The sequence below is a fragment of the Apostichopus japonicus genome, chromosome 17 (assembly GCF_037975245.1).
Source record: "Apostichopus japonicus isolate 1M-3 chromosome 17, ASM3797524v1, whole genome shotgun sequence".
NCBI classification, from domain to species: Eukaryota; Metazoa; Echinodermata; class Holothuroidea; order Aspidochirotida; family Stichopodidae; genus Apostichopus; species Apostichopus japonicus.
The window spans coordinates 13,080,443-13,107,747 of record NC_092577.1 but is presented as its reverse complement, the minus strand read 5'-3'; the positions used below and the strand labels follow the sequence as shown (position 1 = coordinate 13,107,747).

Sequence of the window (27,305 nt, the reverse complement as noted above, 5' to 3'; positions counted from 1 at the left end):
CAACTTGTAGGAACGACCTTTCTTTGCTCTTCTATAGAAGAGCAAAGAAAGGTCGTTCCTACACTCTTATAAGAGTTGAAGGTTAAACATTTCTTCACCAAAATTGGTGGTGGTACTCGAAAAGTAAAAGCAAAAAGAATACATATTAAGCTATTTCAAAAAAAGAAAGAAAGTTATCCAGCATTAAACAACCGATTAAGGCAAGAAATACAAATAATAAAGGGTGTACATAGGGGGGGGGGGTTATAGGGAAGGGGAGATGGGGTAAGTGGATGAAAGAAAGAAAGTAAGATCAGTCTTTCGTTTAAAAGCTTAACAAAGGGGGTCTGTGTTATAAGGGTTTATCCCTGTTGCAGACAGTGATATTAAATACTTTTTTCTTAGCGTTTATGCGATTTGTGCATACTTTATAACGATACAGACTTTCTTCAGTTTAATTGCTATGATAGCATAGCTCAATATAAGTGTTGCCAGATGCATTAAAAGGTCACAGTAATTAAATCTAAAAAAAAAAAAACTTAACGATATCAAATTCTTCTAGGATGTAGATTTGATACAACACAGAAAAATTCATGCAAATTTGCGGGGTGTGGGGTGTGGGGGAGGTGGGTAGGTGAGTGTTTGGGAGGGAACATACTAATGACTTGACAATTGATTTTCATTAGACGATTAGATTTTTCATTTTTTTGTTAGACCTGTCAGCAGATGCTATTATGGAAACATTAGTGACAAACCCAAAGGCTGTTTCAACTACTGACTGAATATGAGTCTAAGCAACTGTCCCTATTTTTGACTAGTAAATATTGTACCTTGTAAAGATTGTTCAAATTGCAGATTTCAAGCGTTTTGCGGTAAGCGTAATCTGTTAAATTGTGGATGAAATTATAGGCGTAACCTAATAGTAGTCTGGTTGGTTAGTCTATTCTATCTTTATGCATAGGATTGTGCGTTTAGTATTTTCTTTTTGTAAGTACTAAGTAGCAAGTAGTCATTAATGTAACACATGTTAAGAATTTTAACACACGTCAGTTTTAAATGATTATCGTGTACTCATATATATATGCTCAGTTTAAACTGATAAAGCCATGATCATCGGGTGTTCAAAAGAATGTTTTAACACTACACGACCGTTGTTATATATCTATCAATTTAAAAAAAAAACAATGTAACATAGAAACAAAACATTATGTGTAACAGACTAGTTTTTGGAAGTTCTTAGTTCCGATTTGACTGCTATGTATAATATTTTCTGCCAATATTCACATTAACATTTTATGTGAATTTGAACAGAAAACGGAATATGTTTTGTACTTCAGATGTAAACTGGAATGGTTTAATGTTGCATTAGTAACATGGTATTAGTTATACAATTCTTCCATTCAACCCGCTTTCTTACCATTCGATTCAGCTGATATATAATGTAGGCTAGAAGGCTAGTAGGCTAGCCCGCTAATCGGCTAATCGGCTAGTAGGCTAGTAGTATATCCGACTCGCATTGAGCCGTACACAATTGTTGTCTTCGCACAGCTTAGTATTGTAACGGAGGCTATACAGTTATCTTCGGACATTTGCTTATCACAATTGTCTCAACAATGTCACAACATATATGAATATGGCGACTTATGTAAAGTCTCAATTAATAAGTTGTTATTCACTGCTAATATGGTATGTACAACGACTACTTCCATTAACATCATATTGGGTGCACACATACGCACAGGAACACACACACAATAGCAACGTAACTAGACTTAACTATACATAACTATACATATATACAATAGGGTAGAAGGCACGACATACAGTTGCGTTTATTTACATGTACTTACTTGAATGAATCGATGGGAAAGTGCTATTGTTTCTTTGTTATTCACAATAGCCAACACTTTTAAGCAAATCCTGCTTTTTCCAACTTTGTCATGTAAAGATGTAGGATTTTCAGAGAAAGTACTCAATCCTGATCGAAAAATATATCAACATTTGATTCCAAATCTTCAAAAAGAACAGTGGTGAATGGTTTCGGCATTGTCTAAAACTTAATTAAATATCTTCCAACATCATCTCACCGTAAAGTTTCTGTAACACTGACTCGCAAACACAGTCATAAGTAGTTAAGGAGAAGTAACCCACGCGACATCCAAAACACATTAGCTACAGGTTATGTATGTAAACTGAATTCGTTCTATGCTCAACATAATGTCCTCGCTGTTATTTGAGTGAAACGTAATGTTTTTCTATGACAATTAAAAATAATATTTATCGGTTGACATGGAAGATGGCCAGTCCCTTCGAAGTAATGATAAAACACTTGTTATACACTGGTCGTTGTACGAGTCTAAATATACCAGTTTACTATTAATAAAAAAAATTGATTGTAATTGATCTTATTGGGAAACAAATCATTGATTTTTTTTGTACCCCACTGTTAATTTAAAGGAAACATTTTTGATGGGAGAACTCTGGGTATAGACAGACGGAGTTATTCAGTTTGTGTAATTGACTCTTGTGCAACAATATAGACACGACTGCTAACAAGTGTTATCAAGGGTATGATAAGTGGAAAGTTGAGAACCAATCGAAGTTTTAGACGAAAATTACAAAGAAGAAATAAAACAGAGAAAAACAGGAAAGAATGAGAAAGACAGATAATTTGAATCTTTAACAACTATTAAGTTGTTTGCTTTTGAACAATTCCCAACTATCAAACTTGTCACAACCGATGCTAGCCACATTAAAGCGCGGATCTCTGATTTGCATCCACTCTCGCTCACAGCCACAAAAAAAAAAAAAAAAAAAAAAAAACGAATGTAGTTAAATGGTAATGGTACTTAAAGGGAGTAAACATACACCTGCATTACAGCTAAAATATGCCCCGCAATGCACAATTTCACATCTTTTCTGTTTTTTTTTTGTAGAGATGCAATCTTAGACTCACCTCTACATTGGAGTCAACGATCTCAGGGTCACACTCTCCCCACCTTTCTGAAACCCTTTATCCGCCCCTACCAAACTATCGACATGATCAGCCTGTCGATTTGTAACTCAGGTCATTAAATAAAACTATCAACATCACTCTCCAGTTGGTTTTCTCAGGTGTTTCCCGATGTCTAACTTACAATAAACATTTTGATGACGTATAAGCCATCTATCGATTTCTTATGATAAAAAAAATGAGTGTTCGCTCTATGACGCAAACACACTTGATTACGAAATAAATTGCTTCAAACTGACTATTTGCCCGATTTGTTTATTTTAATATCGATATGTATCATTTACAATCCTTTTATTCAAATATATTTAAAAGAGGGAAATAAAATGAACAAAGGCAAACAATATAATTCTTAATTCAAACTTTTCTATTCATTTTACTTCTTTGGTTACAATTCATTGATTGATTGATTGCCTGCTCTATTTTTTAACCAAAATCCTAATTTTCAAAAATAAACGAAAGCGTTATTTCTTATGTTCTGCATAGAACTAGGTTTCGCACAGTGTCTTACAATAAACATTTTGGTTCACATGATTACGTGTAAGTCATTTATCGATTTCTTGTTGAATAAGCCACAATATATATATATATATCTATATATATATATATATATATATATATATATATATATATATATATATATATATATATATATATCTATATCTATATATATATATATGTATATATATATATATATGTATATATATGTATATATATCTATATCTATATATATATATATATATATATATATATATATATATATATATATATATATATATATATATATATATATATATATACCAATCAACCACAGCGCTTCTACTGGTGTGTGAATGCGTATGAAATGGCTTTGTTTAACTGTAAATTAGGGCGTACTACCCAAGTGCTATGATTGTACAGATTGCACCAGCTGGTGCTTTTGAATCAGACAATTTCTACAGCATAACCAGTCGTGAGGTGGAATTTGAAACAATGAAATGCTTAAATGACGCGGTTGTGAGGCTTTGCATATAGTTCATTATCTCTAGAGGATGGAACAATAGTAAACAACAAAACAAGTAGCTTTCGTCTCTCTTTTAAACTTGATAATGAAAGCTAACGAAAACATTATTTCCTTAAACATAATTTTAAGGAAATAATGTTGTTAGAAAGCTTAGAACCAGTGAGGACAATATTTAGACCTAGTAAATAATTATTTTCAGTTGGAGAGACAGCGCAAATTGCCCAAGATACCTTACAAATCCACTGAGAACTCTGTGTTCACTGTACACGTATATAAGTCATATATATATATATATTGACATGTCACAATATTAAAACACATTCAATGGTATTTTCACGGTTAATATATAGATTTCTATGAAGAATGGAATTAAGGAAAACAGATGAATATTCTTTCCAGTATTGATATTTGAGAAGTAACCAACCACATGAAACATAACAAAATAAGGGCGTGAACTTACCTTGAATTTTTATATGAAGTTTCAAAGAACCTACGATGGACAAATACCACTGCGCGTGTATTAATTGTGCAACATGGTTACCGTGTAGTGTTGGCGTAGTTGCATGTCAACTATACATAGTCTTTTGTGATCGTGGGGTGTGAGGTTAGGGGGGGGGGGGTTGGAGGCTGGGATGTATGTTGGGATAAGTAATTTTGAGGTTGTGTGAGGAAAGGTTATGCAATATAACCGGCATATATTATATATAACAGAGTTTTATGGTATTTTCTTCTCGAATCATGAAACAGATGTGGTGTTAGGAAAAGTCCGATGTTAAGATAAATGCCAATTGGTACTGACACTCGTGTCTCTAGTACATCGGCGTACGGGACCATTTCAGTTTGGGGGGCAGAAACTTTTGTGCCCCAAAGTTCCCGTGACTATCTAAGCCCGTGGTTTTCAACCTTGGGCTCGCGGGCCCATTTGGGCCCGCGAAGCCGATTTTGTGGGCTCGCGAACATTGCCCCAGTAATGATTAAAAATTGTGGCATTTTTGGGGGCTGGTGGCGAAGGCACATGATGATGTTTCTTAGGAAGCCTCTTCGATGAAACCTTGTACAACGGGTAAAATTTACTCAACCCTAACCCTATAAGACTAGTATAAGAGAATTCGGTGACTCCCACCAACCACTGCACACTACGTATTACGTATTTACCAAGGTTATGATGTGTGGAGGCCTAATTGGAAATAACTTATACAGCGTGATATCTATACAGTCCGACACTTCTATCAGTTCTCCCGTTCTATTGTCAATACACAAAGTATTATTACGTTCTCTTTATTTCTTAATTTGTTTTCAATAAATAGAAATTACCTCACCGATTCGAAATATATCTCCTTTAATACTACTGGGCCTCATATGCACACGTCAAACGGTTTTGCTGCTTTTTTATTGCATTGTTCATCTCCATTTTTCTGCATTATTCTGATAGTGATAACGGTCACACATTTCTTATGAAACCAGTGTACCATTGAGGGTTGACAGAAATCTTTGAGATACGCTCTAATTGGGCAGTACCTGTCATCTGATCACGGAGGAACATACACATAGCTCTGATTGAGTCCCCGGGTCACTTGTGTCAAGAATACACTAATAAACGCTGTGAAATTGATTTTATGAAGTTGATAACTTTGCAGGGTAGGGTATGGGCTCGCGAGGACGGCTCGGAAGACGAATTGGGGTCGTGATCGAAAAAAGGTTGAAAACCAAGGATCTAAGCGAAGCGCCACCATCGGTTGGCGCGTAGCGTACAAGAATGTTTTTGTCCAAAAATGCCTCTCGATTGCCGGAAATGGCCCTTCTGAGGCCTTGCAAGTTGCATCTAATCATTCTTTATTTTATAATCTCACGTTTTAGAAATTTACACTTCCCCAAATATTAGGTAAATTAGAAGAAGAAAAAATGGTAACATCACTTTGAAGGGGAAAATAGGACAGTATATTTTTTAAGCTCCAATTTAGTTACCGTATTTATTATTTTAACACAGTACTCAGCTACCTCCAGAAAAACATACATTGTTCGACACGTAAGCGGGATAATGTCGCTGTGTCGGGTGAGACTGCAATTTGTCTCACAAAAAAAGTATAAAAAATAAAAAAGAATACGATAAACCTGTACTTCTAGGCTTGTAGGCACTCGCCCCCCCCCCCACCATCCATGAAAAAGAAAACGTTTTTTATATACACTCATGTCGGAGATGTCCAGGTATACAGTTGACTAGTTAGAAAAAAAATTGATCGTGCAAAAAGCGTGGTAGCCCAGATGAGCTACGCTAACGGTGGTGTTACACGGAAATATTCGGGCAACATGATTCTAAATAAAGAAAATCACATGGCCTATATTAATATTAATGTCACAAAACAAATAACATAAAGCGCTCTCCATAGAATTGTCGGGCAAAAATTTGAAAAAGATTCGGGCAAGCTACTGCATATTTATATATACATATATTTTTTTTCTCCTCTTAGGCTGCCCGAATTTTTCAGGACTTTTGCCAGATTTTCTTGTCCTCTGGAAATTGGGGGGGGGGGCAGTCTGCCCCATGCCCCCGCCTCGTACGCCTATGCTCTAGTAAGGAGAGAGGGTAGGGGTGCGGGCGGCGATTTTGTCCCCAAACAGTTTGGAATTACGGAGTTTTCAGCCAATTAGATTACTCGCGACGTCAGCAGAAATAAAGACCTTGGAAGACTTGGCAGAAGACATACACTGAGTTACACACTGACACTTAATTAAGTCTAGTTATTGCCAAGCACTTGAAATCTGATCGACAACTAATATATCAAAATAACTAAACATCGTAAATCCTGCAACGGGGTGTAAACCCTACGGTAAACCATGAGATAATCCTGCCATTACTAATCCTTTATCCCAATGTCATGCCCCCCCCCCCACTATCTGTATACAAAAGAGACTTTCCAATATTCTGAAACAACGCCCCCACTCGGTCATAACACAAAGCTCGGGTCTTCGTAAGCATGGGCATAGTGCTAGGCCTAGCAACACTAGCTACACATAATACAGTGGGGCTCCCATATCACAGCTATATCGCCTTATAGGCCAAAACAGCCAATTTATCCTAGAAGGCCCCAAATTCCGGACATAATTTACCGCACAGTAAACATTAATCAATAACTGTCAACGTAAACAATTATTTCATCAACTAAACAAATGTTCAGTAACAATAGCGACCAACACTCAAACTCCGCTGTGTACTACACACAAAAGCTAGGCCACGTACGCCACAATACACTAACGAACATAGCACAATGCCTAGACTCGAAGTGAACATTTCACTAAGAAACTTGCCTAACACAAGAAAACCGTACCAGGAGAGCTGTCACGTAACCGGTACATACAATCTCTCAGGAAATTTAACAAAATGATACCTGAAATATAAACTATACATAATAATGAACAGCATGTTTACATACAGTGACTGCATGGGCAAATATGGCTACCAGGCAGGTTTGCAATAACGGAGTTTTCAGCCAGTCAGATTGCTCGTGATGTCAGCATCAATAATGACCATCGCTTGGAAGTTCGAACACATACACTGAGTTACACACTAACTTTTAATTAAGTCTAGTTACGGGGTTTCCCTTCAACGCCCTAGCTTTACGTTTAAAGTTTGGATCACATGTTTACGCTACATTTCATTGGGTTCGTGTATACGTTATCCAAGATTCGTGAGCCGTTCTAGAAATCGGAATTCGTTTCGTGGAATGGGTAGGCCTACACTAAAATCAACTTCACGACGCAAGTTCACGAGTCTTGCATGAATATACACAAAACAGTATAGTGTACATTATGACATATTTCTGTCACTGCACTGTGTACAAAGTCATAATACATATCTGCCTACAGCACATATTTGATGCACCCTGTACGAAACTTCACTGTGCGATGTTATCGATTAATGCCTTCACAGAAAACTTCGATCAAAGTAGATCATACAATACTAGTGGGAAATATATCGCAAACCAATTCCAAACATATCTACATATATTTACGAAAAGCTTCGGGTAATTTTGAAAGGTTATTTCTTCGTTGAAACGAATGAATGCAGACATTTTGGTAACCTCGAAGTGAAGGTTTCTATTGTGCTGATATAATTTTTTCGACCAATCATGAGCAACTATTTACACACAATTGCAAACCTGTAGTTGGGAAAAGAAATTTCGAGTGCAGGTAGGGGGATTTGTTGAAGGGTTGGAACTGTGGATGCGGAACTAGTTTTTAGCCCTACTTCAAATAATGTTAAAATATATATGCACAAAGTGGCGTAGCTACGGGGGGGGGGGGGGGGGTCACGGGGGTCACGTGCCCCCCCCCCACGACAAAGCCGTGACCCCCCAGGTGCCCCCCCCGAGGGAAATTGGCCCAACTTTTGACATTTTGATCACCAAACATCGCCCTTTCCAGGCAAGTCCAACGCCGCAGCCCTTTACCCTCGCAAGTTGTAATCTATGTATATATATACCTTCCCGAAGGGAGAGAAAAAGCCTTGTGTCTATGCTTATCTAGCATAGCGCCATCAGTTTTGAATTTTTTGTGAAAACTTCCTCATGACTGAGTAGCCAAAGTGCCAAACGGCCGCGTTAATACAGCCAGTGTCCGATTGTCGTTGAAGTCCGAGAAGTTAGATCTGGTATTGTTCGTGGACAAATTTGCGAACGGGCACAATAACAGGAGAATAGCTCTCATCTAATCTGAACAGTGTTCAGCTTGGTAGAATTTATCACTCACATCGACAAGTCCTCCAGGGTGTGGTAACTAGTACAAATATAAAGCAGTTATGTTTGCTTTTAAACAGTTTTAACACTTAGCTTCATGCGTAGTTTGTTAACACATGTAAAACAGGAGAATCCAAACAAAGAAATAAAAAGGATGTTCAGACTTTCGGAGATATGTACCAAATATTCATCCTGTCTGATTAGGAAATTACTACTCTCATGTGAAAGTGAATGAACAAAACATTACGACCAAGGGCGTAGGAACGGGGGGGGGGGGGCTGGGGTAGTGAAGTAGGCGGGTCATTTGACCCGGGTCCCGGCTACTAACGAAAACCCTGGTAATGTAAAAATGCAGCGCTGTTGCTTTTAAATGTTCGTCCAATCAGAAATAAGGCAAATCTAGTGCTATTTTTATGTGAAATGTGCATGTAATTTACTCCTAAACCTTCTTTTTTTGTCTCATTTTAACCTCAGTTTATCTCGACTGGTCTCCATCTACTGAGTAACATTGTTATGTTCGGTGTCCTCACCTGCATGTCAGTGTATGTCCGTTCGTTCTCTTCAATTTAGGGATGTCTAAGATATCCCCTGGTTTACCATACCAAATTAAAAAATCCTGACCAATTATTAAATTTGTTTCTCTTTCAGGTTAGCTGTTTAAGAATATACTGCTATTAGATGACTGTTTCGTGTACACTCATATCGTCATATAAAACATATTGCTGTATAGATTTGCTTGTGATTGCAAAGATCGTTGTAAGAGCAGAATAAGTTGTTAATTGGTTCTCCAGTAAATATACCAGAGGCAAGAGCAAGTACCTGGGTGAATTGGTGTCACAAAAAGAATAAATCTTTTCCAGAATATATCGTGTTACAGCGAGTATGGTAAGAACAACTCAATCTTCAGATCATCCAAAATGTATGTCCATTCCAAACGAGGACCACTAGGGTAATAAGAACGTTATCATGTATCGCACATTAACATATTGACTTTTTTTTTTAAATGGATGAAATCTATAGCTGCGGGGCACCTAAACTGACTGAAAGGATTCTCTTATGCCCAGTGCAATTCTGTCATTGCCGAGACAACACCTGATTGGTCTGCGTTTTTGCTGTAATCCCAGGTCACAAATACGAACAGGCCGAGGGTGGATTCGAAAAGCAGTACATACATCCTTGGCAGCATGTTATTTCTTAGCGAGTAATATTCCTTAAAGGAGCATTTTACCCAAGTCACACAGGCACTGACGTTACCAACTTTACAACGAATATTTCCTACAAAGTTCTGCCGGCTTCTTGCAAACAAGTCGTTGCTTCAATCACAAGATAGGGAAGCTGGTCTTAAACCATTGTGAACATTGTCAATAAATGAGTTATACCTTATTTCTCTGCTGTTGTTTAATCATATTTTCTTCTGGATTACACGTGGACTATGTATATATTTATATATACAGAAAACTGTAATATGAATAGCCATCCGACAAAAAGTGCAAGTACTAAGCCACTAGGTTTCTCCTACCTACATAAAAAGCTGCTTAGCATCGTAGAGTAACTGCTTTCTAAACTAAATTCAGTTCGAACGGAACAAATAAATGTCTACTTAGAGAGTGATTTCACATTGATTGCGTAGTACCCGAACAAATCAGACGATCATATCATCAAAAAGAAAGTGTTGCTCAATAAATCAATTATGATAAATATAATACCACAGTTCCGGCGAAGCCTATTTACAATTTGGGGAGAGGAAAGGGGTTGAGAACAAATTTGGTCTAGCTTTAATTGTTCACTGCGAATTAATAAGCAAACCAGAACACCAACGACAGTGGGAAGCTGTAACAAAGTGTGACTAGTGGAAGAGAGGTAACAGATGGGGAAGTGGAGGATATGGCAGTGGGAAGGGAGTGATAAATGAAACCGATGACTGGTTTGGGTATATGCGCTAGAAGAGTGTTTCTATTGTTGATGATACCGTGACTTAAATGGGACAGGTAATACTTAACTATTCCATCTCAAAAACTTGCTCTTTACTTCAAAGTTTTGGACTTTTATACAAATCAAGATAAGGGTGTTATGCAGTTTAATGGGGTGGTACTTAGTAATGAAGCACTTGCAGTAATACATGTATGAATGTAATTATTTGGGTAAGTGAGGTGTCTTTAATGTGTCCTGTTGATTAGCAACTGTCTTGAGGTGTTAGCATTTATTCTAGCTTGATTTAACTACATATTAAGTTGGACTTACCCTCACAGGGAACATTGGGCTCCTAGATTCTTCGACGCCTCAGTAATGGGTCTCGCTCGCCAGACCTGTTGCTCCACTTCGTTTACTAGAGTGTCTCAAAAGCAAAAATGTTGTGTTGGTGATCCCATTTTTAAGCTTTTTTCTAGGCTAATACATGACTAAAAATCCTCCTTGCTCTTGCTTTCGCAAACGTCCAATAGCTTCATAAACGGTGACCATGTCATACCCGGATGTTAAACATATTAATTGACCTATTTTAAAAATCTCCTTGGGAATGTTCTGTTATTTTTTGGTTCTTTAATTCGGATATAAATCGTAATAGGGGATGTGGGGCGAGACACACTCGGACAATAACATATAATGAAACTAACTATGTTTAGAGTAGACCCATGTGATTTATATTCTCTCAAAATAAAACAGAACATGTTAAAGCTTCTCCGAGGCTTAAGGGCAACTACCTCGAACGCAATGAATTGAGCTCACTGTGAAGTCCAAGACAAAGAAGAATGTTATAGGTATTAAACATATACGCAATGCTAAGTTTTTGTTGTTGTTGCTAAATTGAACAGAACGGGATTCCAGCTAATGACTAGATGAATACAATGACATTGAAACTGAGCGTATGCTATTAATGGCATATGTTAACCGATATGCCGAATAGGGTACCCCACCATAGATGACCCCCCCCCCGAGAGTAGCTACTCAGGAAAATTAACAATGACCATGGCAGATGTTGCTATGATACAGCTGTATATGGCCCAACTGACAAAACAAACTACAATATCTTATCATCTCTATTTAAGCGATGAGATCATATTAATTCTTTATTTTAAAACTATGAAAAATATATTGAACAATGTTCTAATTTTCAATTTTGATTAACAATGCCGAACTTCACTACTAAGTGAGGCATAATGTAAATTTCCAAGGTTGAACGTTAGCGTCGTGTATAGGGCAACATGTTTTGATTTTTACTGAGGAGTTTTACCCACACACTTCAAAACTATGAACGACAAGAAAAGACTAAACGAAATTTGTAAGCGTGATAAATAACAACTTTTTTTCTATGCAAAAAAAAAAACGTTTGTGTCTACAGAAACATGGATAACATTAACGAAAAAGAGAAACTGATTTAATGTGATACTAATACCCCAACTATCTAACATTCCTTTTGTTCAAATCGTACACATACTCTCTATTGAAAATGTGTTTAATATATTAAGACTTCACGATTACCTTATTTACAGTTATAAACTAAAGTCACTTTTCAATTACCTTTGAAAGAAGGCACACCTCTATACAGTGCCTGAGCCTTGCGATTGGCACATTACAAATACCGATGGTGGAAGTTGAAATGCTTCGATTGTCAAAGAAACTTTAATCGCCGTATAACTAGTATCACTAGCACTGCATTATTAAACCATTAAATAAAGACTTTTCCTGGACCGTTAGCTGAAAACTACTAATATACACTAGAAGGAATCTGTTTGACCAATTCATACCGACCATAACTTGGCACTAGAAATAAATATATTCACTCAAATATAATACAGATGATTTGGAACTAATGAACTCAATTTGAATATGTCACTACAATAGATAAACAATCAGAGACTTGAGAAACTTGAATTAGGAAACACTTACATATTTCGAAAGCACAGTGTTATCTTGGGAAGAAAACTCAGCTTAATACTTATTGCCATTATACAGATAATCTTAAGCAAACATATTGATAACATTATATACGACTTGTTTGAAGGAAAGCGCAGTTTGATATAAAAGGTAATTTCCGATTTGCAGCTATAGAGTCTCAATGCTTCAATACATTTAAATGTTTTTCAATGTATATATATTGAACACGATGACAGCTATAAAGCAATGGGTACTAATCAAAAATCGGTCACTGTTTTTTCTAACCCCAACCTCAACTCCACTCTCACCCACGGCATCGAATAAAAGATCAAATTGATGTCATCAGGTTGTCACTTGAAATTACTCAAATCTAAATACAAAATAAACAAATGTATAGAAAAACATGTAATTATTGAAAACAAAATATGTTTACAGGTATAAGTGTGAAAACGAAAACAAAATTTAGATTCCATCCATCCGTCCGTCCGTCCGTCCGTCCGTCCGTCCGTCCGTCCGTCCGTCCGTCCGTCCGTCCGTCCGTCCGTCCGTCCGTCCGTCCGTCCGTCCGTCCGTCCGTCCGTCCGTCCGTCTGGCCATCAATCTATTCATCCATCCGTCCGTCCGTCCGTCCGACCATCACTCCATCCATCCATCCATCCATCCATCCATCCATCCATCCATCCATCCATCCGTCCGTCCATCCATCCATCCATCCATCCATCCATCCATCCATCCATCCATCCATCCATCCATCCATCCATCAATTCCATCCATCAATTCCATGTATCCATCCATCCCACCTATCCCACTTCAGCCATCCATTCATCCATCTATCCATACATCAATCCATCCATATACACATACATACACACATAAATACATACAATTATCCATCAATTACAGCCATCCATCCACCTATCAACCCATCCCACCTGTTCCACTTATCCCACCAAATCCATTCATCCATTCATACATCCAGCCGTCCATCCATCGATCTATCCATCCACCCATCCCACCCATCCATCCATCCATCCACCCATCCCACCCGTTCCACCCATCCCACCTGTCCCACCTATCCCACCCATCCATCCATCCATTAGCCCATCCAGCCGTCCGTCTCTCCATCTATTCATCCATCCCATCCCATCCCATCCATCCATCTATCTATCAATCCATCCATCCATCAATTCATCCATCCACCCATCCCACCCATCCTCCCCAGCCATCCGTTGATCCACCCATTCTTCCCATTCATTAATCCATCTACCCATCCACCTATCTTGGTTATGACTTTCCTATTTATTTTCGGTTTTGTCTTTTCTATGATTTAGTTCATTTTAGAGAAGCTGTCAAATGCTTTATACTTAATTGTCATCAAAATAAGGTTTTACAATTGGTCGACAGTAAATATACCAGCGGCAAGAGCCATTAATGGTACAATAATATTAAGAACTGTATAGGTTGATGTATCGGGATGCAATCCTTTCATGTAAACAGTGAGTTTGTTTCGGAATGAGTCATGATTTTCACTGTATGAGAAGTATAATTCGGTCCTCAAATCATCCCAAATGTATTTCAAGTCCATTCCTGAAACGGACCAGTAGGGTAAAAGGATTGTCATTATATGTCTGGACACAATCCATATATTGTACCATATGGAGCTTTTTAAATGATTGAAATCTATAGCCGGGCAGTTAATTGGACACACAGGAGTTGTGATTGACCAGTATGGTTGTACTGTAGGGGACGATGTTCCGTTTGGTGGATCTACATCTTTATAATGCCAGGTAAGGAATATCACAATTCCGAAGGTTGATTCGAACAGAAATATATACATCAATGGCAGCATTAGACTTCTTAACGGGTGATATTCTTGAAAAAAAATGTTCATTTCCGTACTGCAAACTTTGAAAAAGCCAACGTTTTTTTCAAAAAAACATTTGGCTTTCTTGCGTGCAACCTGAATTACAAGGCGTTGCAGGTATAGAAAATAGCAGAACGAGACGAAAAACAAAACTCCAAGAAACTCAGAAATCAACCAAAATATCAAAAAGACCAAGCCACACTGAGTTAGTGTTGTAAGGAAGAATACAAGCTTGAACCCGCAAACCAGAATTAGTACTAAAAGATAGATGAAACATGTGCTCAACTTTGCCTTACACTTATTGGTTGTGAAAGCTTTCTTTTTAATTTCACGACTTAATTCAGTAAATACAAACACGTTTTCCCATGATGTATACGGTTTCTCTGGCGTCTTACACGCAGCAAGAAAAACAATAAGTGGGGCTAAAACCAGTGACGGTCGGTAAGACATATGACCAAAGAATCGAAGATAGTGTTCTTTGTCACCAATGTAACAAACAAAATAGAAACTTATCGACACGCAACCTATTACGAGGAAACTGAAAGCAACCACACCGGAAATCACACGGCCAGTCATCGTTGGTGGTCCACCTGAAAATTGCAATTGGTAAATGAAAAATAATGATAAGTATGTTTCACTCTGTAAAAATTCTCATGTTTGTCATAGTCACATTTACTGTAGTCGTGATCGGCAATTTTATCGTCTTTATCGACCAAATCGGCATTTTCCTCTCATCATTGTCATTATCATAATTTTATCGTCAACGTCATCGTTAATAGAATGTTACGGACCAAGATAACTCCGGCTTTCAATTTATTTTATTCAATTCTTCTTGAAAATCACTAAACACTTCTTACAGAAGACATGTAATAAACGGTTTTATCTGTTGATCATATGTTATCCGAGATCAATGGAGGTCAAAGTATTTTATCCTTGAAAACAAAAGATGAAATGACTTTCAAGGAATGTGAAATGACCGTACTGGGTAAAAAAACAAATAAACAAAATATGACCCACAACGACTTTTTAATATCAAGTTTCCAAATTCATTGAACAGCTTTTACTCCTCAATTTGACAACATTTGCCATCCTCAACTTGGGGTTCATTGATAAAAGCAAAAGAGATATTAATTTCAAATTATGCCACATAAAAACTTTAAGTGACCATGAAAAAAACAAAAATCCACATTAAAGGCACTTGTATAAACAAAATACGGTTCTGATAATGCCAAGAAAATGGTAGCATTTTGTCTCCGCTGACAAAGACAATCCTGGTATCTTTGCCGCTAGATCAATTTGAGGGAGTTCATACTGGTCTGTGAATTAAAATCCATACAATGGAGAACCTTCAAATTAATATTGTCCTAATTGTCCAAAGACGATAAATAAAAATTAAAAATATGGCATCTTCTATTAGGTAGTTGCACTTGCCATTTAAAAACAAAGTAGTGTTGCGGCTTTTTGGAACTTATTACTGTCAATGTCAAACAAATATATGTATATAAATGATAATTAGACAAAATATACTTCACGTCTTGCATGCAGTTTAAATTATTATCACCAAATTACAAATTAACGCTTTGTCTGGTTAACTAACTAAAGTAAGCAAAGGGTTCATGAGGTTGTTTTTCAATAACAATTATCGTGTACTAAGTCTTCTCCATACTCGACACTTTGTTTTTGGCATGAAGAGAATACATTCTCTACAAAAGGTCACGTTAGAAACTGTTCACGATCATTTTAGGAACAACAATTCGTGGTGCATATGTCATATTAAAGATAATACAAGTCGTTACGCCTTCAGAACCCGTGACAGTACAAGGTTTATCTCCAAATATTCGTAATTGTAACATAAGCAAGAACCATGATAATATCTCTTCTGGTGCATTATAAAAGTAAACGAAGCAAATCAGAGGTAGAAATATGATGTCAATTAGAAATCAAATCATAATTAAATTTTAACTGAAAAAGACTAAGAGAAAATATATATCATAACCAGGTATCATTATCTTAAAAAGTTTATTTAATTCAAGTATTGCAGTAATTTCCAAAAAATAGTTTAATTATTTTCCCTAAAGAAGGCAATCGAATGATTTCCGTACATTTCTGTACAGCATTTAAAAATTACACCCAGTACTTGTATGGACCAAAAAGAAGGATTCGTCAGTACTATTGAGCAATGTGTCTGAAACTTAATGTCTGAATTTTTGATGACATTGGTACGTTAGACAATTACCATGAATGACAGGATCGTTGGTAAAACTTCATCAACAATTTTTCGACTTTATTGGTTTTATGTGACACAATGCCGATTCTTGCATAAACAGTATGCGCATTGAGAAGACAAAGATCTATTTTCTGCTTGTTTATATAGTTGTAAATAGTCATCACCCGATTATTGCAGTTATACATGCGCTAGCATAACAGTCCATAGTGTCCGTGTTGGTCGGATTTATCTTCAAAACTGTCTCAACTGTACATTTAATATAGTATTATGCCTAGGTGATGCAAAAATGATGCATTGTTAATACATTGTTATGTATGCATCAAGCATCGATCTGGATCAAGCACAATGAGGGATGTTCCCCCAGGTCGATATGTTTTATTCAAACAGGTTGCGCAAAATCATTAAAAAAATGACTTTAGACAGAATCTTGAGATATTTCTTAGCCCACGTTAATAGATAACCAAGGGTACTAATAATGTTTCTACAGCCACACAGTATAGTTTGCGTGGTTAACTTTTGCCCACTGGGAGATACTAAGAAAAAAGGACCCACAACGAGACAAAACCGAACTTCCTTTCTCTGAATTTCTGCCTTTTTGCATATAAAGTAGGTTCATTTAGGAATAGGTCAACTTGGAAACTGGAACCCTCTGTAGTTATTAATTTGATGTAGTGTTACAATAATATAAATGTGGGCAGCTTTCATTAAATAATACGAATGCAAGCATTCTGAGCATATCCATATTGATTGGTAAAACTACTTCATCCACCTACACGTTTGGTATTGAAACACTTAACGAACTACTCCAATTACGTACCTGCTGCAGCACTGATCACTACACTTGTTTGGGTTGCTAAGGTAAAGGAAAAAAGCGTGAACCATGATAGTATCTCTTCTGATGCATCAATTATATAAAGGAAGGGAATCAGTGGTAGAGAGATTATGTGAGGTTAGAATGATCGAATTATTAAATTGTAACTGAAAAAGTCCAAAACAAAATAGATATCATTACCGGGTAACATTACTTGAATAAAGGCTTTCTTATCAAAGTATTGCAGTTATTTGCAAAACATATTTGTAGTTATTTCCCCTAAAATATTACACTTACTCCATGCATAACCCAACTAATGAATCGTCCTTACTATAAAGGAAAGTCTTTATTTTGCATCATAACGAAACTTGGATCAACTAAAGTAATGTCAGGGAAAAATGAAGTAAAACATTATGGTCTCAATTGTTGAATGTTATTCAAAGGTTAAACAATTACCATAAATGAAACCATCTTTCACGTAAAACTTCATGAACAATTTATCGAATTTTTCTGTTTTATGTGACATATAGCCGCCTCTTTGTATGAACAGTATTGCATTGATAAGACAAAAATCCATTTGCAGCTTCTTTATATAGTTGTAAAAACACACATTGTTATCACCAGATAATTTGCAATTGCACATGCGCTAGCATGACTGTGCATAGTGTCCGTGTAGGTCGGGTTCATCTTTAAAATTGCCTCAACTGTAAATGTAATGCAGTGTTATGCCTAGTTAAAACGACATTAATGCATTGTTAATGCAATGTTTTGTTTGCATGAAACTTTAATCTGGAATCACAACATGGTTTTAGCATAGCAAAGCCAAAACAATAACTGTACCAACGACATGCGTGCTTCTGTTTGCGATAGTTTTTCGTGCGATGCTACTGCGCTTGGTTCACATGGACAACTGGGATGTTTTGTTATGTTGGTGTCTTTAATGAACTGGACCTTTGACGTAGCTAATAGTATTGTTCCAGTGTCTAACGACATACAAGCTATACTCATAAGTAATACGTGGATGTGAATTATGTGGCACACGATGCTGCTAAACCATTCATCTTGTTCATGCATAGTTAAGATTCCTGCCGCCCTTGCTCTTTCGAAAGCATTCACATTACGTACCTTTTTCAGCACTGGTCGCTCCACTTGACGTGGTTTCTAAGGTAAAGGAAATAAGCGTGAACCATGATAATATCTCTTGTGATGAATTAATAAGGTAAAGGAAGGGAATCAGTGGTAGAAAGATTATGTGAGGTTAGAATGATCGAATTATTAAATTGTAACTGAAAAAGTCCAAAACAAAATAGATATCATTACCGGGTAACATTACTTGAGAAAAGACGTTCTTATCAAAGTATTGCAGTAATTTGCAATACATATTGTAGTTATTTGTCTAAAATGTTACACTTAGTCCATGCAAAACCCAACTAATAAATCGTCCTTACTATAAAGAGAAGTCATTATTTTGCATCCTTACGAAACTTGGATCAACTAGAGTAATGTCAGAGAAACATGAAGTAAAACCTTATGATCTCACTTGTTGAATGTTATTCAAAAGGTTAAACATTTAACATGAATGCAACCATCGTTCACGTAAAACTTCATGAACAATTCATCGAACTCATTTGTTTTATGTGACATGTAGCCGCCTCTTTGTATGAACAGTATTGCATTGATAAGACAAAAATCCATTTGCAGCTTCTATATATCGTTGTAAACACACACATTGTCATCACCGGATAATTTGCAGTTGCACATCGCTAGCATAACTGTGCATAATGTCCGTGTTGGTCGGGTTCATCTTTAAAATTGGAATAACTGTACATTAAATGCAGTGTTATCAGGCGCGTATCCAGGATTTTCAAACCCGGGGGGCGCGAATTACTATCTAAGCGGAGCGCCACCATCGGTTGGCGCGCAGCGTACAAGAAAATTTCTTGTTTTGAAACCCCCCAGATCACCGGAAACGGCACTTCTCGGGCTTGAAATGACCAACCAGATGTACACTTTTTGCCTGAGAACCAAGTATTTCCTAATAGTTTTTTTTTTTTCCATCCATAACCTTTTTGAAGATTGTCAACCCGGCACACATCATGTTCGACCTGATCGCATCTCCTGTGGGTCTTTGCTTTTGTAGGTGATTCTACGTCGCGGACCACAATACCCATCAGCCCCACTTTGCAAGGTTTTAAGCCCCATATTTGTTCAGAATTTGAAAATTCACATTTCTCGTGAATAAACTCACTTCAAAACATACCCATAATGTTGTACAAAATTTCATATATGGACAACCAATATAGAAAAAACATCCTTCAACCCCTAACAGACCAGTCAAAATTGCACGAGTAGAGGGAAGTGTGATGTAGAATGTTGGTCAGAAATTTTCGAAAATTCAGACACAGTTAATTTATTGGTGTACAAATATTAAAACCTGTTATAACGGCTATCATAAAACTTGGTTGAAGGAAATGAAAAAATAGCAGATATTTCCGAAACCGAACACTACACGCATAGGCGTAGGAGGCGCGGCGGCAGTGGCGGAGATAGGGGTATTGGTCAGGAGTGGCGAGAATGGTCTGAAGGGGCGCTTTCGACACTATCTAAGCGGAGCGCCACCACTGGTTGGCGCGTAGCGTACAGAAAATTTTTGAGTAAAGATACTCCCTAGATCGCCGGAAATGACCCTTTCCGGGCCTGGCTAATTTGCAGATAAACGAAGAATAAGGTTTCATCGCCAAATTACACCAACAAAATGTGACAAATGTCAATAAGTAGATGAGAGCGCAATAAAAAAGTCAATAATCTAGAATAAGTAAAAAGTGGTAAAGAGCTGAAAAAGGCGCCAGCAGTCCATTTGAGTCCGTCAGGGGGCATCCGCCCCGACCATATGGACGCTCCACCACTGCGCGGCGGGGGTGTAGGCCCTAATTCGCCATTACTAATGTAAAAGAGTTTTGACATAATTGGACCTCCATGCTTTTTATACATCTACATGAGACATGTCGTTGTTTACATTAGCATCCCGCGGTATACTGCGCAATTTGAACGGACCGTACGGTACATGATGGCATGCGATGTAATAACCGATGCTTGCTTATATGATATTGACATGAACACGTTGAACGCGCGCTTCGCGCGCGAAAATTTTTGGTTATTTTTTCAGGCAAGTCGGACAGTTTTGAGGCTTTTCATCCTGGAACGCCATTTTCATGCTCACTGATATGATGTGATATCTGCTGTTTGCGTTACAAATTCGAACAGGCGCGTAGCGAGGAATTTGCCAAGGGAGGGGCGAAGCCTGTAGGCAAATTATCTGAGCGTAGCGCCACCATAGGTTGGCGCGAAGCGTACAAGCAAATTTTGGCCGAAAATGTCTCCTAGATCGCTGGAAATGACACTTCCCATGCCTTGTAAGTTGCCTCTAAGCACTTTCTATTTTGAAATTACTTAGCGATATCATTTAAAAAAATGCTGAAATGGGGGGGGGGGGGGCGGGCGGTTGCCCCCATCCCAAAATGCGTCATGTTCCCCGACGACACGGTCGAGTTCGAGACCAGCCACAGCTGGTTTCATAGCACAATTCTACACACGCGTTATGATAGACCATATATAGTATATATATATAGATCATTAGTGACAGAGGAAAATGGAAACGTCAAAAAATGGAGTTGTCGGTGTAAGGGGTAGGGTGAGTCACACTTTTACGAAATCATTGATCCGTCACTGGCTACCCTTCAGCGCTGTAATGATGTCACTGTTCTTCTTTCTCTTCCCGGTGTCTTCGCGTTTTGCTTTTACTCCCTCTTTTTCTCCTTTTTCTCTCTTCTCTTTTTTTCTTTTCCCTTCCTTCCTCTCCTCCTCCTCTTTTTCCCCCTCTTTTTTCCTTTTTTCTTCTCTTTTTATCTCTTCTCTTTTTCTTACCCGGGGGGCGCGCGCCCCCATCGCCCCCCCCCTGGATACGCACCTGGTTATGCCTAGTTAATACGACATTAATGCATTGTTAATGCGATGTTATGTATGCATGCAACTATAATTTGGATTCACAACATGGTTTTAGCATAGAAAGCCAAAACACAATAACTGTACCAACGGCATGCGTGCTTCTGTTTGCGATAGTTTTTCGTGCGATGCTACTGCGTTTGGTTCACATGGACAACTGAGAAGTTTTGTTATGATGGTGTCTTTAATTAATTGGACCTATGACGTAGATAATAGCATTTTCCGGTGTTTACGACATACAAGCTACACACATAAGTAATATGTTGTAATTATGTGGCACACGATGCTGCTTAACCATTGATCTTGTTCATGCATAGTTAAGATACCTTCGGCCCTTGCTCTTTCGAAAGCGTTCACATTACGTACCTGCTGCAGCACTGGTCGCTCCACTTGTTTGGGTTTCTAAGGTAAAGGAAATAAGCGTGAACCATGATAATATACCTTCTGATGCATTAATAAGGTAAAGGAAGGGAATCAGTGGAAGAAAGATTAAATGAGGTTAGAATGATCGAATTATTAAATTGTAACTGAAAAAGTCCAAAACAAAATAGATATCATTACTGCGTAACATTACTTGAGAAAAGACGTTCTTATCAAAGTATTGCAGTAATTTGCAAAACATATTTGTAGTCGTTTTCCCTAAAATATTACACTTAGTCCATGCATAACCCAACTAATGAATCGTCCTTAATATAAAGGAAAGTCTTTATTTTGCATCATAACGAAACTTGGATCAACTAAAGTAATGTCAGGGAAAAATGAAGTAAAACATTATGGTCTCAATTGTTGAATGTCATTCAAAGATTAAACAATTACCATGAATGAAACAATCTTTCACGTAAAACATCATGAACAATTCATGGATTTTATTTGTTTCATCCGACATATAGCCGCCTCTTTGTATGAACAGTATTGCATTGTAGGACAAAAATCCATTTGCAGCTTCTTGATATAGTTTAAAAACACACATTGTTATCACCAGATAATTTGCAATTGCACATGCGCTAGCATGACTGTGCACAGTGTCCGTGTAGGTCGGGTTCATCTTTAAAATTGCCTCAACTGTAAATGTAATGCCGTGTTATGCCTAGTTAAAACGACATTAATGCATTGTTAATGCTATGTTATGTATGCATGCAACTTTAATCTGGAATCACAACATGGTTTAAGCCTAGCAAAGCCAAAACACAATAACTGTACCAACGACATGCGTGCTTCTGTTTGCGATAGTTTTTCGTGCGATGCTACTGCGCTTGGTTCACATGGACAACTGGGATTTTTTGTTATGTTGGTGTCTTTAATGAACTGGACCTATGACGTAGCTAATAGCATTTTTCCAGTGTCTTACGACATTCAAGCTATACTCATAAGTAATATGTGGACGTGAATTATGTGGCACACGATGCTGCTAAACCATTCATCTTGTTCATGCATAGTTAAGATTCCTGCGGCCCTTGCTCTTTCGAAAGCATTCACATTACGTACCTTTTGCAGCACTGGTCGCTCCACTTGACGTGGTTTCTAAGGTAAAGGAAATAAGCGTGAACCATGATAATATCTCTTGTGATGAATTAATAAGGTAAAGGAAGGGAATCAGTGGTAGAAAGATTATGTGAGGTTAGAATGATCGAATTATTAAATTGTAACTGAAAAAGTCCAAAACAAAATAGATATCATTACCGGGTAACATTACTTGAGAAAAGACGTTCTTATCAAAGTATTGCAGTAATTTGCAATGCATATTTGTAGTTATTTTCCCTAAAATATAACACTTAGTCCATGCATAACCCAACTAATAAATCGTCCTTACTATAAAGAGAAGTATATATTTTGCATCCTAACGAAACTTGGATCAACTAAAGTAATGTCAGGGAAACATAAAGTAAAACCTTATGGTCTCAATTGTTGAATGTTATTCAAAGGTTAAACAATTCCTATGAAAGCAACCATCTTTCAGGTAAAACATCATGAACAATTCATAGAATTTATCTGTTTTATGTGACATGTAGCCGCCTCTTTGTATGAACAGTATTGCATTGATAAGACAAAAAATCATTTGCAGCTTCTTTATATAGTTGTAAACACACACATTGTCATCACCAGATATTTTGCAGTTGCACATCGCTAGCAAGACTATGCATAGTGTCCGTGTAGGTCGGGTTCATCTTTAAAATTGCCTCAACTGTAAATGTAATGCAGTGTTATGCCTAGTTAAAACGACATTAATGCATTGTTAATGCAATGTTATGTATACATGCAACTTTAATCTGGAATCACAACATGGTTTTAGCCTAGCAAAGCCAAAACACAATAACTGTACCAACGACATGCGTGCTTCTGTTTGCGATAGTTTTTCGTGCGATGCTACTGCGCTTGGTTCACATGGACAACTGGGATGTTTTGTTATGTTGGTGTCTTTAATGAACTGGACCTATGACGTAGATAATAGCATTGTTCCAGTGTCTTACGACATTCAAGCTATACTCATAAGTAATACGTGGACGTAAATTATGTGGCACACGATGCTGCTAAACCATTCATCTTGTTCATGCATAGTTAAGATTCCTGCGGCCCTTGCTCTTTCGAAAGCGTTCACAATACGTACCTGCTGCAGCACTGGTCTGTCCACTTGACATGGTTTCTAAGGTAAAGGAAATAAGCTTGAACCATGATAATATCTCTTTTGATTCATTAATAAGTTAAAGGAAGGGAATCAGTGGTAGAAATATTATGTGAGGTTAGAATGATCGAATTATTAAATTGTAACTGAATAAGACAAAACAAAATAGATATCATTACCGGGTAACATTACTTGAGAAAAGACGTTCTTATCAAAGTATTGCAGTAATTTGCAATACATATTTGTAGTTATTTTCCCTAAAATATTACACTTAGTCCATGCATTCCCAACTAATGAATCGTCCTTACTATAAAGGAAAGTCTATATTTTGCATCCTAACGAAACTTGGATCAACTAGAGTAATGTCAGGGAAACATGAAGTAAAACATTATGATCGCAATTGTTGAATGTTATTCAAAGGTTAAACAATTACCATAAATGAAACAATCTTTCAGGTAAAACATCATGAACAATTCATAGAATTTATCTGTTTTATGTGACATATAGCCACTTCTTTGTATGAACAGTATTGTATTGATAAGACAAAATTCCATTTGCAGCTTCTTTATATAGTTGTAAACACACACATTGTCATCACCAGATAAATTGCAATTGCACATGCGCTAGCATGACTGTGCATAGTGTCCGTGGAGTTCTCAACTCTAAAGTTAATGCATTGTTGTGAAAGAAATTTTCGTTTTAATATGACAGCTTCATTGAAAACTAAATAACACTGGAATAAAGAGACGCATGAAAACGTACTGGGCCGTTTGTCGCTCTTAAAATTTTCTACATATGTATTTCTAAAATATTTCTTTGGTATTGTACTTAAACATTGTATATATATATATATATATATATATATATATATATATATATATATATATATATATATATATATATATATATATACATACATATACATATACATATATATATATATATATATATATATATATATATATATATATATATATATGTCATAAACCATCTTTGTACAGTCATCCAGCAGTATATATTCTTCATTTTTTTATATACATATAAGAAAGCTAATTACTATACTACTATTGCTACGCCTAACGTTAGGTCCAAATGAATCGAATTTCATCGCCGTGAGGATCTGCTGTCTTTCTATACCATATCGTTTGTCACACACTGTGGGTACACTTACCATGTGTCACAATGACATTCTTTACATTTTCTGTGATTGAAACTATTGTTTAACTCCACAACAAACGCTTTCGTTCGCCATTCACTTAGAATGCTAGCCTACATGCAATTATTTGTACTCCATTTAAACTTTACACGTACATCAAATGCATCGTATGTGCGATATTCCCTACAACACAGCTCTAATTCCCTCGTTACCTTTCCTTTCTTGTGCCTAACTTTACTCTATTCATTGCTCATTTGTCCAATTAACTGTCTATCTGTACGGTATCGAAATGTTCATTCTCTCGTCACATCTCGATTGGATTATGGTAATGCATTACGGTACCTTCTGGCCTACCTCAAAACACTAACCAGTCGTCTTCAAAATGTGCAAAGTTGTGCAGCACGACTTGTGACACGTACTCGACAGCACAAACACATCACGCAAATTCTTCATGAACTACATTGGCTGCAAGAGTCATTGGCACACAGATTATTTTGTGCATATATAAAGCCCTTAACTTTTTTGACAAAGTTTACATCGGTGTACAGCTTCAAAAATACAAGCCACCCACGACTGTTCGTTTCAATGCAGATCTCTACTGGTTGTCCCTACAGTTAAAACTTGAATAAAATCGACGTTTGATAGATGTACTCTAACTTCCTGAGCGAGCTAAGCGTTCCAACAACATTCGTGGACTTACGAAACATACCAAAACTGTAATTTTTAATAGCCGTTTTTTGCTAATAACTTGCATTTTTAAATCTCTCTTGTATTGTGTTTTCGGTTACTTAAAATAAATTATTAATTCTTAGTTTGTCTTCTCTGTGCTTCTTTTCTGTATTTTTCAATGACTATGATATTTATTTGTTTACTTCATCATCGTTTTATTATTCCGTTTATTTGTAGAGCGCCTTAGAAAAGTTTATTTATTTGATAAGGCGCTTTTGGGGTTTGTAATGTTATCATATTATTATAACGTATTCTTACTTTGTGTTCGTTCACTTAGCCTCTGATGAAAATCCTACTAGAATCAAAACGTCACGCCCTCTTACTTTCACATATTTACTTTACACATGCTTTAGTAAGTTTTTGTTTCCCTCTTTGATCTTTAAAGTTAGCTAACAAGAAACGAAATACCTTAGCCAGATGATCTTTGTTTGCAATTATTACATAACAATTACCTATGAGGTATCGATCTTTGTAGCAGTTTTGAAGGCTATGAATGTTACCTCTTAATAAATACTATGGTTCCTATGGTTTTATTACACCTGCGTATTGCTAGTAACTAAATAGTTTCGTATGTTCTTATTTCAACAGTATTTTCAGGCTTCTTATCCTGCTTAGGGACACAATCAAGGGATATACACATTGAAAACAAAACATAACTATATTACAGGCCCTAATTTAATCAGAATTGAAAGTGCTAGTCATTTTCAAATTTACAATAATCTGTCTTTAATATTTTGTATTATTAAACATTTGTTGGTAAATGGAACTAAAAGTGTAAAAAACAACTGTACATTCATAATAGTTACATTTGGCTGAAATGTACAAAAAGTAGATATTTAATAATAGTTTGTGCAAACCCCTCGGTTTGATAAATTAGATATTAATTTCAAAGTATGCCGTATAAAAACTTTAAATGACCTTAAAAATATCGAAAATCGACATTAAAGGCCCTTGTATAAACAAAATACGACTTGGTAATTTATGTGGCTCACGATGCTGCTAAATCATTCACCTTGTTCAGGCGTAGTTAAAGGTTTATACTGCCCTTGCTCTTTCGAAAGTGTTCACATTACTTACCTGTTGGAACAGCAGGGGGAATCAATGGATCTCATAAAGAGAAATAAGCGTAAACCATGAACCATCTTTCTCACCAAAGCTTGTCATGCAAGAGGCACCCGGGAACTGACCTCTCATTTACACGAAAAGACATGCATATTACACCTAGTTCATACGTATGCAAACTAATGGTAATGAATCGCCCTTACTATTATGGAATCTGTCTGTGTTGCATGAAGTAA

General features: G+C 36.8%; 1 protein-coding gene across 1 annotated transcript in view; it reads right to left on the bottom strand.

Moving 5' to 3' along the window:
- Positions 1-13,760: 13,760 nt before the first annotated feature.
- LOC139984946 (uncharacterized) overlaps positions 13,761-27,305 on the bottom strand; it is a 46,740-nt gene continuing 33,195 nt past the window's right edge. Inside the window, exons 4-9 of the mRNA XM_071999100.1 lie at positions 24,108-24,143; positions 22,988-23,023; positions 21,869-21,904; positions 18,626-18,661; positions 17,507-17,542; positions 13,761-15,052 (exon numbers count right to left, since the gene is read on the bottom strand). Of these exons, the coding sequence (XP_071855201.1) occupies positions 13,986-15,052; positions 17,507-17,542; positions 18,626-18,661; positions 21,869-21,904; positions 22,988-23,023; positions 24,108-24,143 (1,247 nt within the window). The 3' untranslated portion in view covers positions 13,761-13,985. The remainder of the gene's footprint in view (positions 15,053-17,506; positions 17,543-18,625; positions 18,662-21,868; positions 21,905-22,987; positions 23,024-24,107; positions 24,144-27,305) is intronic.